The sequence below is a fragment of the Rhopalosiphum padi genome, chromosome 3 (genome assembly GCF_020882245.1).
Source record: "Rhopalosiphum padi isolate XX-2018 chromosome 3, ASM2088224v1, whole genome shotgun sequence".
NCBI classification, from domain to species: Eukaryota; Metazoa; Arthropoda; class Insecta; order Hemiptera; family Aphididae; genus Rhopalosiphum; species Rhopalosiphum padi.
The window spans coordinates 34,863,720-34,890,957 of NC_083599.1; the positions used below are offsets into that span (position 1 = coordinate 34,863,720).

At 28.4% G+C, this 27,238-nt stretch overlaps 1 protein-coding gene across 1 annotated transcript in view; it reads right to left on the reverse strand.

The window, feature by feature from the left end:
* The window catches only part of LOC132924052 (nephrin-like), a 433,787-nt gene that overhangs the window by 22,057 nt on the left and 384,492 nt on the right, over positions 1–27,238 (reverse strand). Inside the window, exons 7-10 of the mRNA XM_060988125.1 lie at positions 22,782–22,977; positions 8,113–8,243; positions 6,823–6,982; positions 81–377 (exon numbers count right to left, since the gene is read on the reverse strand). Coding sequence (XP_060844108.1) covers positions 81–377; positions 6,823–6,982; positions 8,113–8,243; positions 22,782–22,977 — 784 coding nt within the window. The remainder of the gene's footprint in view (positions 1–80; positions 378–6,822; positions 6,983–8,112; positions 8,244–22,781; positions 22,978–27,238) is intronic.

Genomic DNA, 27,238 nt, shown 5'->3' on the forward strand with positions numbered 1-27,238 from the left:
TTAATAAATATAATAAGGTATCAGCGACGTTTATTATATTGTATTTTATATCATAATTTATTGTACCAAAAAACACTTACCGGCTGCTATCACCTGGTACACGCACGGCACTGTTTGCTTGCCGAACTCATTGCTTGCCCAACACATGAGTGTCCCGTAATCGAGTGGCGTAAGTGGCGTGTACGCAGCAGTACTCCGCGGCCCCTCCTCCGTGTAACGATCACGATCCAAGTCGACCGTTTCTCGAGAGTTGTTAAAACGCCACGTGTACCGGACGTTGTCCGACGGGTTAGCCTCCACCTCGCACAGAACTTTGGCAGCTTCGCGTCTGCCCACCCCTTGCACCGTCTCCTGTCCGGGTCGACATACTGGAGCGACTGAAAAATTAATAAATACGATTATAGTGATATTTTTCTCACTATATTTACGTACAGATTACTTTAAATATACGGGTTTAAACTATTATACAATTAATTGACATATAATTTTACAATACACTTTCTAGGGAAACGTCAATATATTTTTCAATATAGGTATTTGATGAGGATTAAAGTGAAACGTGAATTTCGGTAAGCACTAGTATCCAGTAATTTGACGAATGGAGCAGAAGAAAAAGTGAGAAATTAACAATTATAAAATTTGGGTGAATAGAGTATGAATAGGTGTATATAGATTTTAGTGTTCCTCAGGCTATGGGAAAATCGACATTGGCATCAATTTATAAACTAATTAGACCGAGATGGGAAATACGCATGTAAAAGATTAGATAAAATTAGTCATAATATATTTTTGAACGTTATTCAAAGAACGCTTTAAACTTTTTTGATATTTCTAACAACGACTTGAAATTTACGTCAAATTGATCGAATAGTTTTTGAGTATTATTATAAGCTACACACATATATAGTAGTATATTATATACTGTACATGTAAAAATTATATAAGTCTCTTTTATTACTGTTATCAATTAAAACCTTATATATTATATACACATAAAAAAAATATTCGATTTTTGTTAGCACAAAAAAAAATTATTTGTGAGGAGATTAGCTATGGCAATTTATAAGAGTTGAAAACAAAACTATAAACACTCTTCGAGTATTGAGGAATAGGTGTGCAAAATTCGGCTGCTTTATTTAATTAAGTAGGTGTTATTAAAATAATATATTTTAAATGTATTTAAAATACAGTTCGATTTTCAAACTACTATCATTTTGATTGTCGTTAAATCTATTTGGATAACTTTAAAAACTATACATCTAAAAAATATATGAATCGTATGATTTCGAGAGATAAAAAAAGTGACTTAATTATACGTATTTTATCTAAATACTTCTTCAGAAATTAAATCAAACCGTTTGTATTTATTGTATTTTATAACATATAATATTGTCAATTAGTGTATAGGGACGAAAACGCATTGTCTCCCCATCAGTGAAAACAGTTACAACTGCAGTGACGTCGATGACGGTGACAAACGAACCGAGTTGGGTCAATCTCTGTTTATTAATCGCCGGGTCCATCTGTTTTTACCCGTTTTTCCGAAACTTCACAGAAGTGCACCCAAAATTGTAATTATTAAAACAGCGAGCGTCTGTGTTGAAGTTTGCGGCGTCGCTTACTGACGTTGGATGAAAAGGGTTAGGTAAGGTTCGAATTGAAAGATGTTCAATGACCGAAAAAAAACACCGAATTATTTAACTACGAATAAATTATAATTTTGGACTTTAATACGGCCGTCGGCCATAGTATATTATTATTCTTTTAAACCACAAAGTTAAAAACATCTCATAGTAATATTTCCAATTATGAACAGAATAATATGCTCTAAAAATAATATTGTTGTAATTATAACATTTTGAAATGTTAAAATTAAATTATGTATAGCTGATTTAAATAATATACATATATTTAATATATGTCTCAATACAAAAACTTTACTCACTTCTGGAAAAAGTTCCCTAAAATAAACACTTAAATTCTTATCTTAAACAAGAATATCACTTCATAATCAATAATTACTGAAGGGTTGAACAAAATTATAAATACTGAATTTCATTTTGATTCTTTGAGAGTTGTTTAGCCCTGGAGTTACTACTTTAACTAGTTTATTCGCCAAATCAATAACAGTGCTATGAAAATATCTAAAAATTATCGAATCTGTTTAGGTTTATTTTCATATAATCGTTACAGCTATTGAGAAAATCGACTCGTTAGCTAGGTAACGATACACTCATGTATCCTATATTCACAACTATCACTATCTTTTCTTACCAAAATTTAATATTTCAAATACATAATACATAATATAGACACTGCCAATATTTATATCAAGCATATTGGGAAGAAACTACAGCGACTACAAACTTAAAATAATTAAAAAATTATATAAATTTATGAGATATTCATAATTAACGTGTAAGACCCGAGCACACTAACTTCATCTAATAAAACACGAATTTTGCCTCACTGCAACCAATATGACGAATTTTGCACAATTAAGTTCATGATCTTCCTCAAGGGCCCGGAATTTGGAATACAGAAACAAACACTCATACTTAACTACTCATTAACAATGATAGAAGATAATTCTGAGAACAAAACATTCACTTCATACATAACTTTTTCAACATCATTGCTGTCGGCAGAACCGTAGCAATATTCATTTGCGCTCCTGGCCATTTAACATATTTCCGCCCTTGTAAAAATTATTTATCCCCCTTTCTCGCCAACGTAATTACACATATAAAAAATTTATACATTCGTTATTTTATTTTATTTTTATTAGCTATTATAATAATTATTATATTTAATAAGAAAAAAAACACTGCCAAACTTATTATAACCTTATATAATAATTTGAAAAATAATTATACTTTTATACATTTCAAAATTTCATTTTTCGTGTTTTTTTAGTAGCAAATTCATCTATAATATTTTCAAAATAAATTTTTGAAGCCAATTCACGTTCAATCGATATAATACTCATATTTGTCAATTTTTCCTGTGACATTGTAGACCTTAGATAGTTCTTAATAATTTTCAGTTTACTAAAACTTCTTTCTCAAGTTTTTCCTTTCATGGACTGATACAAAAATACAAAATACTAAAATAGGAGTAGTTATCTACCACCCATAAATATGAATACATTGATGAAGGTCTTTAAAATATAAAAATTAAACATTTAGAATCCTAATTTTTAATTAAACATGCAACTATGAGTTAATAATAATAATAGAGTTAGAAAATCATTATATTAACAATTACACAAAACACAACACATTATCGGCAACTAACAGTTCTTAAAATATCATTCGGGTACTCAGTGTCTTGGTGTTATATTATAATGATATATTATTTTGTGAACACTTGTAAATTGTAATATTTTTATACACAATACACTATATTAAAGTACTATAGCGTAGCTATTCTAGTATAATTATTTTGTCCATATTCTAAATAAAATTTATGTTATTAATAATTGGTACAATATATGGTATATTTTATTCTGGATTTTGCGCCCCTGGCCTGGGCCAGTTTCGCCAAGCCCTCTGGCTGTCGGTACTGAAATAGTTTAATAATATCAATAACAATGTATTATACATTAAATAAAAATAATGTATACTCCTTGTAATGTATCCTTAATTATTTAGTTAAGTATATAGCTAATGTAAATGTGCGAGCTAATGACCTAGTCGTTGAAGACTTAAAAAAAAGAAAAAAAGAAATCCGGATTTAAACGTGCATTGTGAATAATTTTAAGAATTTGTTGTATTGGTGCATAGTAGTGAAATATTCCAACAATAGATACTTGAACATATTTTGGTTCAAATAAAATATATTGGCAGTAAATACCTGTACTTATATTTGAATAATACATTTATCGGTTACAAGTATTATATATCAGTATATTATTTCGACCCGTTATTCGCAGCAGAACATATGCTAAAACTACGACCTCTTTGCGTGGAATACGACAACACGTGCAAACGATTGAAATAAAGAGAATATAAGCTTTAAAACACTAAGCCGGATTCATGTGAACTAATGATCATTTTTATTGACTATAGTCAGTAATATACGTATTAAAATGTTTATAATCACCAAGTGTAGGTGGAGGGGAGCGGCCAGGAATGTTCCTTCTAGATGCGGTATTATGAACAATGTATCACCGATTAATAGGTTTTATTATAACATTTCAATGCATCGGGAACAAATCACGAATCCTAAACTCGGTGAAATAAATTAAAAATATGAATCAACAAACAATAGTCCAGTCGCACTGTTATGATTGCACGGATATCTAAGATCAGCGATAACTTTAAATGTCGTCGTAGTTAAATAGATTTTTTTTTTTAAGCCATCGTTTTCTTTATTTTCAGTTAGACATTGACTTTTTACTAAGTATTATTCACCCTTTAAAAACTTTGTACGAGAAAACTTTTGAATGAGCAATCGAATTAGGTTATAAAACGATCGTAAAACGAACAGAGAACTTAACGGTTGAGCTCTTTTTGTGCTCCACGCGTTTCCGAGAAAACACATTACATTACATTATTTTCGTCGGGACAAAATCGGTACGGATCGTAAAGTGTGAGCTGAGAGGTAAAATAAAAAATAAAAATAAAAACAGTATATAAATACGAACATAATATTATATATATTTTTTTCGTTTTGTCTTAATGAATAATACTAGTCGCCGCGGGAAAGTCCGTTAACAAAATATTAACAACTAATGTACTTTTATCCGAGCTCTTTTTATTGCGTGGCCTGTACACGGACGCCGAACAGATGTTCGCTTGTCTCCGACAAAGGATTAAGTCGGAAAAAAAGTTTTTTTTTATATTATTTATGCGTTTTAGTATTTTAGAAACATCTACATCATTAGTCATCGCCTCATGAGAATGTCGAGTTTAATGTAAAATATAATAACAGCATCATCTATGTAAAGGCATGCGTATATCAATAGTGTTGTGTTTGTTGTGTTTTGTTTTTACGTCTCTATAGATCGTTAATTTGGTGATTATTTTTTTAATAAACTGTATTCAGTTCAACAATAGTAAAATAAAATTGTTTGTCTATACATTACAAATTTTGTAATATATGGTATTTGGTTAAATCGAATATTTTCTAGCGATTTGGAATTTTTAAATTTTAATATGTTGAAATTAAATGAATATTATTTTATTTTCCACATTTTAAATCTATATTTTATAAGTTTTAAGTTTTCCAAATGAAAAGTATTTCAAAGTTAAAAACTGAAAATATTCATTTTATACAGTAAACTTTGTAGAGATCATAATTAGTAATTGTTCGGAAAGCAATGTTTTTAAAATAAATTGTGAAGATATTTAAAGGTTGTTTTGAATATTGCCCGAGTAACTACACTTTCTACCTGTTATTTAAGAAGTAATACTGACTACTAAAAAGTTTTTATTCAAGTCAATTAGAAAGACATTTAAATATTTTAGGTTTGAAATAGTTTAGAAGTATAATTAATTTATGTAGCCTCGATAGTTGAAAATGGAAAGTAAAAAAAGTGTTTACATCCAGAGTTAAATGAGCCAAGCAGTAAGCTAAAGTATCACCAAATTAAAAAAAAAATAGTGCACATTACGTTAGAAAATCATACTATATGAATAGTGAATGGATCACCCGAAAATAATCATTATGATCATTAGTACTCGTGTTTACTTTTTGGTTTAAATTGATCCCCCTCTCATAGTAAATTAATTTTAAATTAGTTGCAAATTGTTTTTCAGTATTTGCATAAAATTTTCCAGCCCAGTATAAAATAACAAAAACAGATATAAGATAATTCTAAAATTAAGAGGGTTAGAAAATGTTTTGATAATTCTGAAAATGTTGGTATTTCAGGAAGCTGATAATTATTAGAAAGACTGCATGAAGTTTTTCTCTAATTCTACTGTTTTTTTTTTTATTTATTTTAGATTGGAAAATGATAATCTAATTCTGAAATCGGTTTACGAATATTTGCAAAATGAGTAAATAGGTTTCAAATATATTAGTCTATGGATGACTGGGGGCGGGATTCTCTTACTTTGGCCCGTTGGGATATTCGGGAAATACAATGGAAACATTTACATCACAATGGTTGAACGCACATGGAAGCTAAAGTTGTATAGCCAAATTACGATTAAAGACGTCTGTTTATAATTATTCCAAATACCAACGAATAACAATAATAATAGTAATAATTGATAGTGAAAAATAATGGTGTAAGACAAGTTGCTTGACTTTTGGTTGGTCAGATATGTGAACTATTGAGATGCATTGTGATGGGGCATGGTATCACGGTTCTATTGTATATAAGTATGATGTACGATAATGAGCTGTTGATTACCGTACACGGTGTGATTTTCTTTGAATAATACTCTAACTGTTGTTTTATAAAGTATCGAGCAAAACAACAATCAGACGTTCATTAATATGATTTAGCTGTGTTCTGATTTCCGCAGGTTTTAATTTGGATATATTATATAATGATGAGAATCGCGAACTGTAACAAGAGTTCTTCTATATTATTAACTTTCAACTAAAAATGACTATTTAGTTGAATAATCGGCAATAATCATATGTTTTGCTATATTACACACATTTTAAATGTTCATCAAAATCTAGGATTCATATTTATCATAATACTTTTTTTAACTAGTTTATAAACTAATGAGCTGAAGTACTGTGGCTAAAAATGTGAAAAAAAAGACTACATAAAAATATAATCTATGCATTTATTTTAATGTATCTCAATATTCGCAATCACCACGGAGGTTACAGTACTATACATTCGTTCATACTTACATTTAATATCCAACGGAACTGAATTGCTCTCGCCGTCGCCCTCCTGATTGCTACCGACGCACGTGTATATGCCAGCTCGGCTCCGGGACACCTTTTGCAAGACCAGACTCTGATTGCTGACTATCGTTCCAGCGGCCGGGTTATTGTTTAGCAGCTTTCCCTGTGAGTACCGAATACGATAAGTGTGATGAAATTGTATAGACGCGTTACAATTAAAACTTTGATAGACTAAAAGTCATATTCATTTTTAAGACCTTTTTGTATTGTGGAAACGACCACGTCCAACTGAATATAAATATAGTAGTCGTGATCACTAATTAATACAATTTACCATTTATTAGAATTAAAAAAGAAAAAAAGTAAAGTAAACATCGTAATAATATGTTTGTTATGTTAAAATGAACTTTTTATTTAACCACTGTGTACCGGATAATTCAATTACTTTTATAGATTTTATGCTTTTTATATATTAAAACAAGAGCTCATTGTAATTATAATATAACTTAATTATTATGTTATGTGTCGAACAAACTGTACTCCAAAATTGTTCATATTATTACAGGGCAGGTATCAAACTATTTAATTTCAGTATACAATAAAAATTAAAAATATTTATTTTGTACATACTATATATTATATTGTTTTTGTGCCTATATGGAAAATAAATTATATGATAATATGCTTAGTTTCAATATTAACTGTTGATTTTTGGTTTGTTTATTTTGCAACGATATTCAAATTTTATGAATATCTAAGAATATTAAAATTTTTTTGGTAAGTCTCTTGATAGTTTTAATACCATCAACTATAAGTATTTGTATCGTTGATATAGAATTCTGGCATGTGAAAAATAATATAGAGAATTATGTTGGTTCAATATTTACTCATTATTGTAATGTTACGCTTGACATGCAAACATTATTATTAGGAATTTCCGAATTCAATATAATATTCGTTTAAACTAATTCGACGTATTTACTCAATATGTCAACGTGTTGAATATGATGTATTTACTAATAATTATTATTCGAGTAAGGTCAAAAATATATGTTGAAATAGTGGACGTGGTAAATGAAAAAAAATATATGAAATTTGTATGTATTATATATAAAAATGCAACGATAAAAGCTTAACGATTTATAAACGTAGAAATCACATTTTGAATATTAAAACAAATAACATATTTTTTATCATCAATTACTTACCATATGCTCATATATTATACATTCTCCTATTATTTTTTTTTAAAAATATTATATCGATTTAAACATTATAATAATATTCACTTACGTTGTGTCTCCATGTCACTCTGTAAACCCACGGGTTGGATTTGATATTACATTCAAAGTACACGTCCATGCCCTCTTGTATTGCACTCCCGTTGATGTTGCTGCCAAGTTCAAGGTTAACAACTGGTACGTCTGTCGAGAGAAAAAATTGTAAGACGGCGTTCCGGGTATGCAAAATTATAGTAAACCCAGCGGACGGCTATAGTGTTTTATGGTATCCCGTCCACATTATCTTTCCAAACCACAACATAGTTTCATGACAGTGATAACATTTCGTTATTAATATTATTTATAGTATTCCGTATTATTTTGATTTAAGGTTCATATTATTATATACTATAGTTGATCCTGCATGCCGGTGACGGTGATAAATTAAATAATGCCAGTGGGTTTACCCTATCTTAAACTCCGTTAGATGTAAGCTACACATATTTTTAACACACTCATTTGTGTGGTTTTTACCGTATATATAGTACATATTATTTGAAATTATTTAAAACTATAATAACCACGCGTGTGATAGACTCGGCTGTGGATCGTTTTCATACACACCTTGGCTTCTATAATAATTGATAATTTATAATGCTCGTATAAATCATTTACTACATTTACTACATATTATACATATTTTTAGTTTAAATAATGTTTTTTTTTGTCCAAAATCACCAAAATGAAAGTCCAATCGTTTATAATGAAAAAATAAAAAAAAGGCTTACATAAACTAAGGGTATTATAGATATAATTTTTTTCTCATATAAAATCTATCGAGCGTGTAATAGATACATGGCGATAGCTTATAAAAGAATCAAGCCGTAACTATAAAAGTTTTTGAATAATTGAAATAGTTTTTGTAATAGATCGTATTTTAAAAAAAAGTTCTACATTTTACATTTTTAATTTCAATATTTATAATCCACCCAAAATTCAATTTCGAGTGAAACAATAGCGCTATTAATGTTCATTAATGTTGTTTACTTCAAAGTTCACATTTTGCATATGTAAACTTATTTTTTTGAAACATCGACATATATTATCTTGATTAAATAATTGCTACGCAGTTATTAATTTCAAAATATTTTTCTTCTATTTATTCTAAAAAGCAGACACTGTACGTTTGGAAAGATTAAGTGCTCTCCATTTCGAAATATTAGCGTTTGCATTTAAATAAACTAATGAAAAATGGTTAATTGTAATTCATAAAAATGTTTTTAAAATATTGTTTATCGTTAAATTGATTATTACTTTTGACGTTATAAGTTTATAGGATTTTTATGTAAATTGGACCGAGATAAAATGTTAACGATGGAACTTCTTGAATTATGAAAATAATTTAAAATAGGTAGATATATAACTTATTGTTTTTGTTAAAATCTACAATAAATTACAAGCCTTGAAAAAGCTTATAAATATTAATATAAATCATAAATTAATTAATAACGTAGTATTATTCATGATTTAACGACGATTTGTATTAATATAAGTAGCTTAAGTTCGGTTTTCAAATATAAAAATAAAAAGCAGATTACTAAATATATTAATTTTAATATAAATAGTTATTTTTAACACGTAGTTAATGTCTAAAACGCACGTACATATTATAATGATTTAGGGATTTCGTAATTTAAAATATATGTTTAATTTATAGTGATATTATGTTTGAAATGTGGTTGTTTTACGACGAGTATAACGCGCGAGAGATAACACGCGAAGGCAAAGTAAATCGAAAACGTCAGGGCCTGGTTAAAAATGCAATTGGAAGAGCGCATTTACGATAATATAATATGCGTAGTGCAGTTCGTTTAGCTAGTATTCTACTCGTTGTTTCAGAGTTTACTCGTTCCTATATAATCGCAATGCAATATTCACTATTATTTCTATTTCAATGTTAATGCGTACGGCGCGCGGCGTCAGCGAATGACAATATGCGTTCCGTTTTTTTTTTTTAAAAAAAAAAAAACAACATTAAACAACACACGTGCACTTCTGTGTATAATATAATATAATATCATTCGAAACAACGCTGAAAACAAAATGTTTTATTTTACAGATGCAATGCTTTACATTATATGTCAATGTCAGTATCCTTTTTATTTATTTATCCTTTTATGCTTTCTGCATAATATTTTATTAGGCATATGCATTAATGTACCTACATTAAGCGTTATCAATTTGTTTTGTTCGCGTCATGTTTAACGAAAATTAAATTAAGATCCTTTGAGATAAAAATACGTACAACGAAACGCCACTAAACATTCGTTTTCGTATTCCCGAATCGGATAAAATGCGTGCGTTTAAAATATAAGCAAAAATGCTAACGGTACAGTTTTATTGTTGTTGGCTGTATAATAGCCGAATCGCACCGGCGAAAAAATTAATTAGTAATAAAATTTGTTGACAGGTCTCACCGGTATAATACACATATGTATATATGTGTATATAATATAATAGGTACGCTTTTTTAATTTATTCTCGTAGAGTCTTTACTATGACGACGGAAAATAAACGACTCGACGGCGTTCACATAATATTATGTAATGTGCACATACGCGTCGGCACGTGAGGATTTAAAATATTCTCCGCGTACGAAGACGACAGACGGAACTAAGCGGATATACATAGTGTACAGTCAATAGGACGACGACACATGTTCATTTCACTTTTCGCAATCAAAATATTATTTTCGCGCGTACCACATTTATGTGTGCGTATCATGCGTGTTTGTGTGTATATTATAAATATGTGTGCCACGCCGCGCTACGTGACCGAGTTCCCTAAATGCGCGTCGTTAATAAATACTTAAAACTCGGCGAAAATAACGTTTCTACCGGAATGTTCGGTAAAGTTATTTATGCACCGACGTTATTTCTACGGGTGACATAATTATTATTTTCATCGGATCTCGCGAGGTTCGTAAAGAGACAAATGAAAAGGCGTAGTATATATAGAAAAGCGCGCGCTGTGCGTATTTTCCTGGTGCGATTCATCGGCGTGGCTTCACATATCTGCCTTTGCTATTTGCCTAGTAATATCCTTTTACGGGCATAATACCTATAATATTAGAGTGTATATAGTAGAACGACGACTTACCCAGAACATTTGCCCAGTTAGCTTTATGGAAATTATAGTTTCAAGACTGCACTACAATGCATAATCTATTTTACTAATTCTCCGTTCAGAGCCCTGGCTGCTATGACCGGTCTGAATCGTATTATCGAACCATTAATATTCATACAGGTTGCAGCAATAAGACTGTCCGGATCACGATAAATACGATTTTTGATTTTAAAACCATCCGAATAATATTTAGTTATTATTTATTTTTATTAGAAAAGATTTCTTAATAATTTTTCGTCAGTAACTGTTTTAAATTTTAATTTAGTAAGATAGTGGCTAAATAATAATATATATATATATATAGGTGATGATATTTTATATATATCTATTATACATGATTATAGTCGTTTAAATATATTTACTTATCTGCTCTATATTAATAGTATAATGCTATACTAATTTGTATAACACATCACATTTTATTTTTTAAATATATAAAATAACAAACACATCATAATCAGGATTATTTTAAACGATGGCAATGTAATTAATTTTATTTTTTATAAATTAAAACATAATTGTTGTATATATTGTAATTACCAAACATAATTTTGTGTATTTTAAGTGTTTTTCATTTCAACAACATTTGTCTACTTCGTTCACATAATATGGTTATCATGCACAAAACCTAAACTGCAATATGAATACTTTCCATATTTTACTATACTAAGACCCGGAGTTGAGCACAGTGTCTGATTTTCAACTTTCGCCGCAATATATTGTTGTTGTATACATGAATACAAATGCGATTTACAATATTCGAACATATGAATAGTTTATTATTACATAGACTATAGTGATGGATGTGCTGTTATATTTTTTCCTTGGAAAATCAAAGTGGGGAACAATATTATAGGGTATGCTGCGATATAAAAACCAATAACAATGATTACCACGCAAAACCCGTCAATCCTTGACGCTACCACATCAAATCGCACAAAAAAGGAATGCCCTGCTCGTTTTATGGACGTTTGTTGATTTGGACGAAATAAAAATTTATCCGTCTAAACATATAACTGTGATTGGCTGACTAAAGTTCTATTCTCGCTGCAGGTCACACGACTGATAGGTAGGTACTGCACACGGCAAGGATGGTTTTTCGACAGATCGTCCGGTCGCGATTATTCACTTATTCGATAATCTAGAATTATACTGCATCAGACTTCCATCGTTTACGTTTTAAAAATAAAAAGATCACCCTGGAAAGCGAAGATGATTCCGAGGCAAACGTAGAGTGTTGGAATCGAAGCGTTGTAGGTGTGATGTTTTTACGCGAAGAAACGAAAGGGTGTCACGTGAAACATCAAACCGTTTTTATGCAATAAATGTGATTCCGACAATAATAGCTGAGCTGTACTTTTTTCTTGTAATCGTTTTAAGTTCAACCTTTGAAGATAGATCCAAAATAGGGAATACGTATAATTGAGCCGTTAATGACGTCCTTTCTGAAAATACTGAATCGGGCTAAGGTATAAAAACCATTGAGTCGTTGAAGTTTAAAAGGGAATGAGCATAAAAGTGATAAACGCATACCTCAATAGAAGTTAAAAATATCGGACAAATATTTTTTGGATATGGTCATTAAGTTGGAGTGTACGAAGGTGATACGTTATAGGTTTTGGTGTATATTACTCATAACAAGCTATAGGGAAAAGTGGTTGATATGTTCGATATTCACGATTTGAGAAAAATTTATTTCATAATATGCTCTGGTTAGAGCTCTATTGGCACTTTTTTTTTTGTATAAGCGAACTACGACAAGGTTAGGTTAACCTACCTGTAGAGTAGCCCGTAATACCTATTTTGATATATATATATATACAAATTAGAAATTCAGTTATAATTATTTAAAAAAATATAGGTATAGGAAATTAACATTGTTTAAATCTAATTATTATCAACTTTTGAAAAAAAATTACAACAATCGAAAATTAAAATTTTTTATTATTTTTTTTAATAAAATTATATCTACCGTTAATTACATTTATTTTGTTCAATTTCCGAATCACACTGTAGGTACTGTGTTCGGTTAATTGTGAATACTCTATATATATATACGAATATAATATATATATTTTTTAAACTAATAATATTATTACTATTAAAATAAATAATCAATTGAGTTAAACTTATTATTTTTTTATAGTTTAACATATATAAGTAGCTGTAACTTGTAAGATTATTTAGCAATTAAAAAAAAAATATATATATATTTTTACATTTTGCAATTTTGCAATTTTTAGTTTAGGTAAACTAAAATCAAAATGCTATCATATCATCGATCATTTTTATTATAATTTATTATAATTTTTCATTGATAGGGTCAAACATAACGAAAAGCTTTGCAAAAGTAACTATTACATTATATTAATGAACACGTGTAATAGTTAAAGTTTAAATGACGCGTGTTCACCATTTAGCATATTATTATTTATCTACATGTGTTCGTGGTGACGAAAATTAAGACTATTATATTCTCGATTATAATATTGTTATAGAATGCATTCAAAGAAAACTTATTCACTTATTCATTCTCGAAAAACGGTCCATATAATATGTTTATAAAATAATTCAAATAATTAACAATAGAAAATGAATATTTTATTATATTTCCCTTTTTTTTTTTTATGTTTCCTGTGGTTTAATTTTACTCTGCTTATTTTAATTTATGTACAAATTGTTAATTACTAAATAATAATAGTTGACTTGTTTTTCTTTGACTTGCGTAGGACGAAATGTTAATTCTACACCGTATTTCTTTTGTTTATGCCGTAAGGATATTGCGATGTCGGCAGTCAGCTTCTTAGACTCTATAGTCTCGGACCGTGTTTTTTTATATTCTATGAACGTGATTATAGTTTCAAATAGAACTCGTTTATAAGTATAAGTAGAATGTTGGTATTTTCACTTTGTCGTTGCACGTAATAGCTTCGTTGTAATCTTAGGCGTTATCTGTGGTGCGAGGGGATGGTATAGTAAGCAGAACAAAAAATAAAAATATTGTTTTGGCTCCCACTTTGCTTTAAGTTTTAATTCACATTCTATTTTTGTTATTATTATTATTATTATTTTATAATTTTAAAGCACTATGCTTAAACTTTATCATTGTTTTTTTGTGTCCATTTTATATAATTAAAAAAAATATAATATTATTACAAGTTAGATCATTTGTTGTAATATCAAGAACTCGGGCTGCTCTAGAGATATACTACGGCCTCGAGGACTACCTCGGTGTTGACCATGATAATGACTTTACAGAGGTTATCGCAGGTATTATAATATTATTCTTTGTATCCATATAATATGTATTAGTGAAGGATAAAAGTAACATTTGGTAATATTGGGGCAACGGAATAACCGAGTAGTCAGTCACATATTGTATATTTCTGACAATTTATATATATTTTTTAAAGTTGCACTGCAGCAAACCTTTAATATTAGTGTTTTTTTTGTTTTATTTTTGGATTTCGTGTTTATTTGTTATTTATCATTATCCGCTTTTATTTTTGAAACACAACTGTTGCGAACAACCGTTAATCGTTCACGTGACAAACGTGTTTGTTATTGGTTTTGATAAAATATAAGGGTTGCAAAAAAAAAATGAGAAAAATAATTTCCCCTTTTTATTTTAAATTAATGGTAAACGATTATAAGTAAAAATATGGACGATAGATGACGTATTTCTGTCCGATCTGTTTAAAAATATTGCGAAAATTATTTCGGTCGTAATGATTAAATAAATTAATTCATGGTGGAAAAATGTTTTGGTTTAACCATGGTTAATGTATTATTATTGTATGATGATATAATAATATTATATAACGGATAACCGAGGAAATTCTACAACTTTGGAGAATCGCCGTAAATTACATTACATTATGGGTTTGAGTTATGTTGATATTATCGTATTCACGAATGTACAATAATATACTAAATACTTAATACTTTTATCGAACAGCACTCCAAATTTTAAAATCTATAAAAATTATTGAAACAATTTTTTTTTCAAATTTCCAATCAAATAGCACATTTAAAAAAAAAATTGTTTTATTTTATTATTTATTATTAATTTTTTAAAAGTGTTTTACTTTATTGAATGCCAGCATGAATAATTTAATTTTCTAAATTAGAATATATTTTGGGGTATTTTGATTTATAAAAATCGAAATTTTGACAAGTAGTTTATGAGTTATAAGACTGTATATACTTAGTATTTAAAGCTAATGTGAGTGGAGTAGTAGACCAAAATTAACTCTTAATACCATTTTACTCCATTTACATAAATTGTAATGATAAAAATATATATCAAAGAATGTAATTTTTTAAGAAACATTATTTTATTTGGACTGGAAATAATTATACAAAAAATATATTTTATTTAAATTTTTTTGAGATAATGTTCATTGTTCGATAAAAGAATCACTTTGTATATATATGTATATATTTATATACGCTCGGTACACGTATTACAATAGTTTCATAAAACGATGATATTATTTATCAACTTAATGCATTTCTTCGATTCTATCCTCTTCAAAATACCAAAATGTACCGATATAATACAACAAACTTAAGTAAAAAAAATTGGCAGTTAATTTTACGTATTTTATCTTAAACTATGTGTCAAATGACTCATACATCATAATATATCATGTTGTTATAATAGTGACATTTATAGTCTCATTAGATGTAAAGTATATTATTATGTATACAGTCAATGTGATTATGTTAACTACAATACCATGTACCATAACTTTGGATATATCGGTTATTCGACCTCTCAAAACTTGACATAAGATAATATTATTATCGTACATTAGCCTGCAGATATACATCGAAACTAGAGTTCGAATGGCAACATCGATGTGAACTTAACTAAAGTAAAAATAAGCAAAGAGCTGCAACTAAAACGGTGATCATATCACTTATATTAACACGAAAATCAAAAATCATAATAATTTAATAGAGAATAAAATAACGAGTAGTACCTAATAAGTGATGTATAATATTTTTAAAATATAAAATGTGTTATAGTGTGTACAAAATACAAATGCATAAATAGCGACTAATAGTAGATAGTGTTGTTGTTGAAATTTTTGATTGATTGGAATGAAATTAATATTTTAAAATAGTTTTTTTTTCATGAATATTTAAAATTTTAAAAGGCTATTTAAATATTTGATTTTAGATTAGCATTATTTTCACGATAACCATTTTCGTTGACTAGGTAATGAATGATATATAACACGAGTTATAAATGTTTTATTTAATATTTGTGTATAATTATACACAATATTGTTCATTTTATATTACTTCAACATACGTCCTGATAAGGGTGGGTACACGAAGCTAGGACGATAGTATTCATAGGGTTTGATGCGCAAAGTACTCCCAGAAACGTCAAGAAATACTTCGCTGGCGTCGCTTTTAAGTCATTGTCTGTGTCATATAAATAATGCAATTTATACCATTAACGTTGTTTATTCAATTGTTTTTAAATGTTGATGCATTAACAGGACAAAATACATCAACTAAAGGTCAAAGTTAAGTGATTAAAGTAGATAAAATTGGTTTGGTTTCACTGGGTTTGTGAATCGATAAAAATAAAATAAATTTCCGTCAAAATAATCTGGTTAACGTAATATACAATGATTGTCACCAAAAATGTATAAAACTGGTTTAATAAATTATGTGTGGTTTGTTGGATTTTAATATTATAATAATCTATATTAATATGTATCGTGGTCACTAGTTTATTATTACTCTTAAACGTGACGTTTCAGAAAGGACATTTTTTTCCTAGTAAAATGTATTTACGACGTGGAATAGAACGTTTAATCTAGACCGTTCTTCTTCTATACACTGTATAATATAATACGACACGTTCTCTTGGAAATGCGCGTAAACGGAATGATATTTTCGAAAATAAATACAGTTGTTGTCTGTGTATGCTTCGTCGTCTCTATACGTTTGTTTATTCTTGTTTTTGTTTGATGGAAAATGATGTAAAAAACAGAAAACAGAAAACAAACACTCTCATCACAAACCTAATATTAATATAACAAACATTTCAAGTCAACATGTCTTAGAAATACGTTTTTTCCGCACATCGATTCTTTTCTTTGTACGGATGACATGGACCATTTTATATTTGTTGGGCAATACGTGTTGAGATAATTTTGGATATACACTGTGTTAACCGACCCGAACCCGGTGGACATCATCTGTCAACACCTATCACAGCCAACCTATAGGGGTGAACGCCATTTCGCTAATTGTTAGTAGGAATAAGTATATCAGTTTTGAAAACAATACATTTGAGTTTAAACATTAATTCATTAATTATTTATTTCTCAAGCGCATCGTATAAATCATGACGAATTTATATTTCACACCCACAAATTCTCAATTATTTTTCCAAATTAAAAATATTCTATTAACAATAATATTATATTGGATATTCTGGGATAAGTAATCGATGATAATTTCCGCGACTTATATAAATTTGCATTGTGCATTCGGCTTTTATTTTAAATTATTGATATATTCACTTTGAGTAGAAGGCCGCGTTTATGTTATTAACGAAAGCATAAACTATTTACTAAACACGAGTTGAAAAGGCATATAACAAATAAATACGCAAAAAATAAAAATTGACTTAAAAATTACTTTTGACCGAGTAGGCACCTACTACCTATATATATTTTGTTCTACGGGCTCTAACTTATAATAGCGTGACAGTGGTATTGAAAGTCACTAAAACGCGACTAGTGTACTAGCCGTTTCGGTTCGATATAATATAAGTTTACTGCGAAAGATAATCTAACGACGTTATAACTGTTTTTAGAACATATGGTGGTCGTTCGAATACGGTAGCAATGATAACGTAATCATTAGAAGTCCCGGGGTGTTCTATTCGAAACTTGGGGAGTTGCATTGAGGATAGATACTTTTGTTGCGAAAGTTACGTCTCTCCCGTCCCTCTCACCGACACTCGTCCGCGCGCGTCGTCTTTCCGACTTTCTTCGGACTCCTACCGCCTTCCACACCGCCATTCCCCATCGATGTCTCCGCATATATCTGTCCTGGTATCGACCTCCGCCGCCTCGTCGCTTACGTTCGTTTCAGTCGCCGAGTCATTTGTTTGTCCACGGAAATGTCGAAATAGTTATTACGTCGAAATAGTTATACGGAAAACTCGCAGATTCCACACATGGTGTAATATAATATATATTATATGCATATGCTGTCGCGGGGGGAGTACATCAAACGCCTCAACGGACCGCCTGACAGTCAGTTTGCGTGCAAATAATTCGCAGGCCCCCTCCGGTTTCGGCGCGTCCACGACGAGACGGATGCTTTACACTACATCGAGGTGGAAGCGCTAAATTCAGTGAAATATTACAGTGTTGTATTATCGCGATTTCATCAATGTGCATGTACATTCAGTAAACATTCGTCCAAACAAGTAGACGAATCGATGCGTATATATGTATAACGAACACCCCGAAAGTAATCACAGTAATATTATATAAGTACTATAATTCTGCGGAGCATATAAATACATGGGTGACGAGAACGACGAATTTCACACGAACACTGTTCGATCCGACGGTTCTCGAAAGTCGTTTGAACTATTATAATACTAGATGCGTTTCTGAGTACACGTTAAACAAATTTGCCGCAGAAAATGTTCGAATTAAATTTCACCAATGGCTTTATAAAGCACTTTTAATGTTAACGCGAATTGGACAAATATTAAAATTTTGTTTTATCCTCATACTGTGACGAGACTGTTTTTGTGTATATTTTACGAGGAGAATAGTAGCACTGCAGTATGTAAATAATTCCATATAAATTCTACGAAAACAATTTTGTATAATTATGTTCGATAAAAGGATATATTAAAATAATGCTGTGATATGAATATATACAAATATAATAATGTTGTAAATTCGTCAAATTAATTACATTTTGTATATAAGTCGTATAATACTATATAATTCTATAGAAATTTAATAATATGTTCATGTGTATAGTTTATTGTATATGAACCGAAAAAGACAGAAAGAAAATCATATATGATTTAAGTATTTATAAATACAATAATTAATGATTTTTTTATTTTTTTTTTTAATGATATAATTCAAGGATTTTAGCCTAATATATTTGTTTAGCACATATTTATTTTCCCTTGAATCTAAACACTATTTTTAATAAAATATTGAAATTCGTAATATAATTCAACTGAGTTAATATACATCTTTAGATAATTTTTACGAATAATAAAGACTTAATAAAGTATGATTTTAATTATATTACATAAATAATTCACTTAATTTATAGATTTTATAGAAAGTTACACTGATTACTGTAGATTGATATTTAGTTAAAAATTAAATATTATTTAATAAAAAAAGCAGTTGCTTATCCACCGTATAATAGATACATTTATATATACATACTGCTTGATAATAATAGTGATCATCTATTTGCGGTTTAATAAGGTTTTCTAGATTGAAATAAAAATACAATTTTGACTAGCTTATTATAAATACTTGCTTGTAATATAAACATAATATTGAAAAATATGTTTTAATAAGATAAACAGTGTAAACAACGTTAATAATATTTTGAATGATTTAATTTTTTAGCGAAAAATAATATATCATATTAGAACTTCTATAATAATTTGTACAATATCTCATCAATTAATATCGACCATGAATAACAAATACAATGGAATTTTCAACACTGTATTTTATAATTTATTCAATTTTAAATATTTTTTAGATATACATAAAAAACTAGCTGATTTTAGTATATGTTTTAAATATATAATACACAAATTGCGTTACACATTGCACGTCTCACAGAAACTTTCTGATTTTAAGTCCCTTGTACCATAAAAGTCATCTAATAATTCTACATATTTCCAATATAAATTGTACTGATACATTTATGGAAGAGACTAATATAAATATATTTATGTCCACACTAAAACCGCACTAAATAAACTGTACATTTTGTTACTCTTGTATATGTGAAAACACGATGGACAAACCATTAAAGTTAAAAATTAAAATTTATAATCGATTGTATAAATGTTTAGTGTATTCTATCGAGTAACTGTACAAAAATAATTCAATTAAAACTTTTTTTTTCTTTTGTCATAGTTTATGAAAGCTTTTAACACTATTTCCAATAAACTTTCATGGATACATCAAAGGAACAAAAAAATACAAAACAATGATACAAACGAAATACACTTTAAGCAATAAATTATATTAGAAGTGCGTCAACTCTGTGAATTGCTTTTTTCCGTTTTTTTTTTCGATTCGAGTCAATCATTGATTAAATACACAATTTTTTTATACCACGTGGCAGACGTATTTTTAATAATATTTACTATGAGGTGTATCCATGAATCTTACTGTATTTTCTCACTTCTCTCGCGGATTTTCTAAAAATTTATATCTTGAAATCAAATTTTGTAAATAAAATGTGGTTTAAAAATATTTTTTATAAATACCAAGTATCTCAATTTTATACGAGTCATGAGTCACTAGTAAATGTTGTGGTATGTAAGTATTAAAATTAAATTATATTATATTTTAATACATTAAAAGTATCACCGGTGACTAATATTTTTTTATCATTGCCCATTGGCACCAAATTTGAAAATTTAATTGGTTTCATATAAATGTATGTCTGTAACGTACTCTATTGAAATATTGAGAACATACTTTTATTTTTGGTCCAAATATTTTATTTGTTATTATGATATTTTATGCTGTATTAACTGTAGGTTAATTTTATTCAAATTATTTTGAAATGGATTTTTATGTTGTTCTTTTGACTTTGGATAACATAACACTGATTGTAATGATTCTCGTATTAAATATAAAAATGAATCAAATAATTTGTCTAAAATTAATACATCGATGAATATTTTATGTATTTTACAAGTAAACATTATAATATTATTACTTGGTACATAGTTTGACATAATTGGAAATTAAAAAATATTAATTTGTTCATTAGTGTATTTGTACATTTATAATGTATTCTTAATTCTTTTTTCACTGATTAAAATGTTAAGCTTAAGATATAATCTCACATGCCTGATTTTATTAAAATATTTTAATAGTTTAAAAAACCCGAACGTTAAAAAAAAACAATAAAATTTTTAATATTTTTATAATTAAATTATAAAACCTATTTTAAATTAATTTTGTGCCTTAATTTTTATTGGTTTAATGAAAGAAGATTAGATAGAAGTTGATTTTTAGATATTTTTATTTTTATTTTTCTTATTTTTTTTTTCAAATATATCGTGATAACTTTTTAATATTTAAAAAACCTAAATTCATTTTAAAAATAAAATATTTAATTTTTATAAAAACTGGTAAATATAATTAATTTTTACCGAAGAAAAAAATATTCAAATGTTCTTTAAACGAGAAACCTTATTGATGCAGCTACACTAATATCCTAGTTCAAAAATCTTTTGGTTTCTATTTATTTTATCAAACGTCATTTTGAAATTATTTTGTGACCATCGACATCACCATAACTTACATGGTACAGAGAGAACGACGGCTTTTAAGGAACAACTGGGTTCTTCAAAATAAGGTCTGATGCACAGGGTAGATATAAAGTACCAGTTACCTTATGGCAGTTAACGTAAAAAAAAAGAATATAATAATTCATCGACCACTAATGTAAATTGATATGTAGGTACTATTATATTATTTAAATTATATTGAAAATTGGTTATCGACTTCGGTATTCCAACAGAAAACCAGTAGAATAAATTAATATTACTATTATAACGAACGTGTAATAATTTCACTTTGATCGAATAAATGTATTGCCAGATGGTGGAATTTTACTAAATGTATTTCGTTAAGCGGTACTTAAAGGGTAGTTTAAATATTATATTGATTGTAATAATATACTCTCAGAGATAGTAGATTTTTATTTTACATTAGATGATTTTAAATTTTGATTATAAATCAATAATTCAATTGGTAACCAACTACAACTAAACCATAAATATACGATATAAAGGTAAAACGCTGACTATGAATTTCAATCACTACGATGATAATATTATCAAACGGAACAATGTGCGTGTATATAACATTTTTATCGTTTGAGTTCAAACGGTATCGTTGCAATAATAATCAAAACTATTTGTAATAAACGTTCATGATATCGTGTCAAGAAGGAGTTCGTTATGATTATCGACAAAGCAATAAATTCAGTAGATGCAATAATCGCGACAATGTTTGATACGGTCAATACGTAATATTATATTATGTCGAAAAAATGTAACACGAGTGCTTTAGTTCAGACGGTGTGGAAAACCGTCTTCGCTGTTAGCAATGGTTCCTATATTATAATATATTCAATCCGATATCATACTGCGAGAGGTAGGTATATTATCAACAATACGTATTAAACGTGTTTTTTTTCACACCTACACAGGGCGTACAATACACGTCCCGCGGCTTATGTCTAAGAATGAAAAAGTATCGACGAGTTACTCACGAAATATGTTTATCTTCCATCCATCAGAAGAATCGACGTCGACCGATTGATATTGGCGACCGTCGGTTTTGCTGTGTCTATTGTTGACGCTATCCGGCTTGCCACTCTCTGCACGACAGCTCAACGTGTTGTCCGAGTCTTTGATCGCCGGAGTAAACGTTAGCACACTCGTAGTTACGTTACCATCCGAACTTGTCTGTCAAACAAAATGATACATTAAATATTTCATAATAATTCTGTAAGAATTTCAAAAAAAAAAAAAAAAAAATATATACATTATTATTGGGTTAATTATATTAATAACGAACATACAATATGATAAGAAAGCGGTGTGTTGTTGAGACTTATTATCATACTATAAAGTACAGCGGGATTCTGGTATTACGATAATAATCGTTTTCTATTTTATTTTAGTATAACAAAATGTAATAGGTATGAAACACTGAGCATGTATACTCCTGATTTTGGATCGTGGAATGTAAAAAAAGAGCATCGTCTGAAATAACAACCTGCAGTCGATGGTTCTGTAAGACAAGTGTGCTATTTCAATATTCAGACGTCTTATCTCGAGTAGGTCTTGTTTACAAACGCAAAACACAAATTACAACTCTAGGAATTCCTTTTCACATTAGTTACCCCTATAGAATAGGTCTCATTTGACCTCGGTTATAGTGTTAATGAAAATCGTTTATTATTTAATCGTCAACCATCCTGCATCTACTTTGATTATTTACTTTCTTGCTCGCTTTGGTAGAAATCCATTTCTATAATCTTATATGCTCGCCCTCTCTCTCTTTTTGACTGCTGATAGATTATTAAATTTCAGCACCCATACTGATACTAACATTAATTTAAGTTAACGTAAGTAAACTAGTTTTTATTATTAAATAAATCGCACAATTAAAAACGTAGAGTCTGAAACTTATTATCACACACATTACATATAATTACAATATATCCTATCTCAATTTTATATTAATTTATTGTTTTATAATATTCACAATAAAAATACATTATTATTAGAATAAGAGTTTTATTAAAAAATAAATTATGAAAAAATGATATCATCAAAAGAAAAAATATTATTTTAATATTAAATTCATGAAACAAATGTCAGGGAATTTTTTTTTTATATTTCATTTAATAAGAAGACCTTCATAACTTTTTTGACTTTATGCAATTATTAAAAAAAAAAAAATACTAAAGCATAATATTCCGACAATAAATGTTTAGGTTGTAGACTTTACAGGGGAAGACTGTAGCAGGCGTCTGCAAAATAAAATACCTTAAACACACCACAATGTGTATATTATATTCGTATGAATGTAGTGACAACATAACAGATATAGTAAATTTTCTCAGTAAATCTTCAACATGTCGTCATCACTTGCCGCACACGTGTTACCAATTGGAATTAAAGGTTTCATTTATCTTTCTGTAGGTCTGTCTCCTAAGCGTAGAAAACTTTTCGTTTATGAAATAAAACATACCATATGATCATTTTTTTCCGAGAAGTTCTCTAGATGGATGGGTAGAGGGTGAGAGGTTCGTCATTAAATAGGTATACATTAGCTACTTTGTGTACTTTAAGAAAATTCCACCGGACTATGACAAACTCGGTGAGGTCACAAGATTTTTCATCGTATAATAAATATGATTTTTCTTCTTTTTATCGTGATAAAATGTCATTTAAAAACATCTAATATTTGCTGTTTTTACAGCTTAAATTGTGTCCTACAATTGGTAACAGTTACATTTACACGAACTACAAAGATCATTGTCAAAATTAAAATCACTAATCAAGGCGACGTCATACTCGCATAATACGTTGTCTTCGTCATACAAACTTATTACAGCGCACGTTCAGTAAAATCAATTTTGTACTGTTTTCTATTTGAATATTGAAATTATTATTAAACATTAAGTAAAAATAAGTGTAAGAACATTTTATACGCGAGTTTCTTTTTACGATATTTTAATTTACATGCTAGTTATTAACATTTTTAAATTGTAATATTTCGTAACTCGTATAGAAATGAATAAACACAAAAATGAACGCACAAACACAAATAATATTTTTACCTTTATGTTTGGCTGTGTTTATAAATTGGTTGTGAAGAACGACAATTGCTACCAGCAGATGTACTCTTAATAAAAAAAAAAACTTTTATGCGCGGGCAATATAGTAAAGTTTTTATCATGTCAATACACTATTCATGGATTGTGCAAAATGTATAGGTACTATACTATGATAATCAGTGTTTCGTTGGAAAATGAAAAGATTATTTTCAGTTTATTTTTCAATTCAGACGAAGTATATTATAGAATCAAATATTTCAAATATTTCAATGAATTGTTTGATATTTTTAGTAAACGGGTAATAGTTACTATTTACGAAGTAACGAAGGGATGTACATCGAATAAAAAACATCTTCCGATCCTGTGGTCAGAAGACAAAAGTTGAAACGACAAAACTTAATTTATTCGTTTAAACATGTCGCTGCTTTGAATTGTATATGATAAAAAAAAATCTTTCTAACGACCTCAAAAGATCGTATTGTCAGCGTTTATATTTTGTTGGCCACGAGCCCGCTACAAATGCCGACTCCGATGTAATATCTCGTAATGTAATCACATACCTCTGTTAGCCTTTTTTTTTTCAATTTTCGTTTAGTTTCAATAATCATAAAGTTTACTGTTCTTAAACCAAATGTTAATGTTTTAAACGAGATTACTCGGCCCACACACTACAAAGTGTATACTGTTATACATTTGCTTCAAAAATAAAACGTATTAGTCAAAATGTTTCATAAAATCGATACTGCGAGTAATAAATAATTAAATTTAACGTCCATAATTTAAATAAAAGGTTTTTATGATTTTCTGTTAAATTTTTTTTATACGTATTCAACAATTTAATTTAATGCATATATAATATAAACACAATATATTGTATAAAAACAACTTCAATGAAAATCTGTGTAGATATTACAATACACAGTGAACAAAGTAAAATTTTACAATTAAAGTTATTGTGACAACGCATTGTTTGAAAGTGTTAATAAATACGTTTCACATCGACCAAAACAAAGTAATACCTTAAAAAAAACAGCGTTTCTACATTAAGGTAATTGTTCAGAATAATTAAATTACAGAGGTACTAATATAAACACACACATATATATATGTATATATATATAATATTTTATGTGTCATAATATATTTTATATATAAGTATACGGTTTATAATTATTCATATTATACGAATTATAATCAATTTTACTTTAACGAACCAAGATGGTTTTGAGTTAATGTATCTTTTACAATATTATTGTATGATTTTCATATTTTATAAATATTTCATACGATTCCATTAAAGTTTATACTATATACTTAAATTGATTAAATATTATACTAATAATATTATATGGTATGAAATCATGAAATATTGAAAACAATATTACATAAAACGGGTCGTCTAAACTTCAGAAAACGTTCGTCTATGGATGTTAGGACCAGCGGAAATTTTAGATTGATTTTTCACTATAAAATGAAATTCGTAAAATAAAAAAAATAAATGACAATATAAATTATAAACATAACTTATCTTGGGTCATAAGTATCATATTATATATTTATATTGGACTATTTTAAATTATATTTTAATAACGGACTTATATGTGTATACTGTTTAGTCTGGCCATATGTTCAAATTATATTGTATGTTATTATATTATACTAAATTATGTAATGGAATACCAATAAAATGACTCCGCATTGTCTATATAAATCCTTCTAGTAGAGCAGGAAACGGCGCTCAGTCGTATTCTCAAGTACTATATGTTGTATTTGTTAAAACTAAAAAATATCTTATTTCTACTTTATCATACTCCCCTATAAAATCCGTAATATATTTATGAAAAAAACCACATTAAGAATATTTTGTATTTTATACAAGGTAAAAAATAATTATTTATGTGACCTTAACTATATCTATTTTAATCCTAAGAATCTTTCGTATTCACCGCCTATCAAAATATCTCATATTAAATATTTGTAACGAGTTTAAGATATTAAGCTAATTTCCCTATTGGATATAATGATACACATTATATAATATAAACATATTAACAATTTAATAATATTAAAATACCATTTCACATTTTCGAATACATTTGTTATTCAACCCATTTCAATAATACGTTTTAATATTAATTATACATCCTCACACTTGTTTGGGTATTTAGGAGGTGGGAAGAAAAACAACAGTATTTTTAATTATTCTTAAGTAGATAGTTCTAAACTAATAATTTCATCTTCTGGCAAAACTTTTTTACTCGAGTAAATTTTATTTTAAAACAAATTATGTAGAATAACTTTTAAACTCGTGTAATTTTGCAGTGATATGGATATGTCATAATATTATATTATTCTGGAAGTTGTCAGAGTGACGTTAG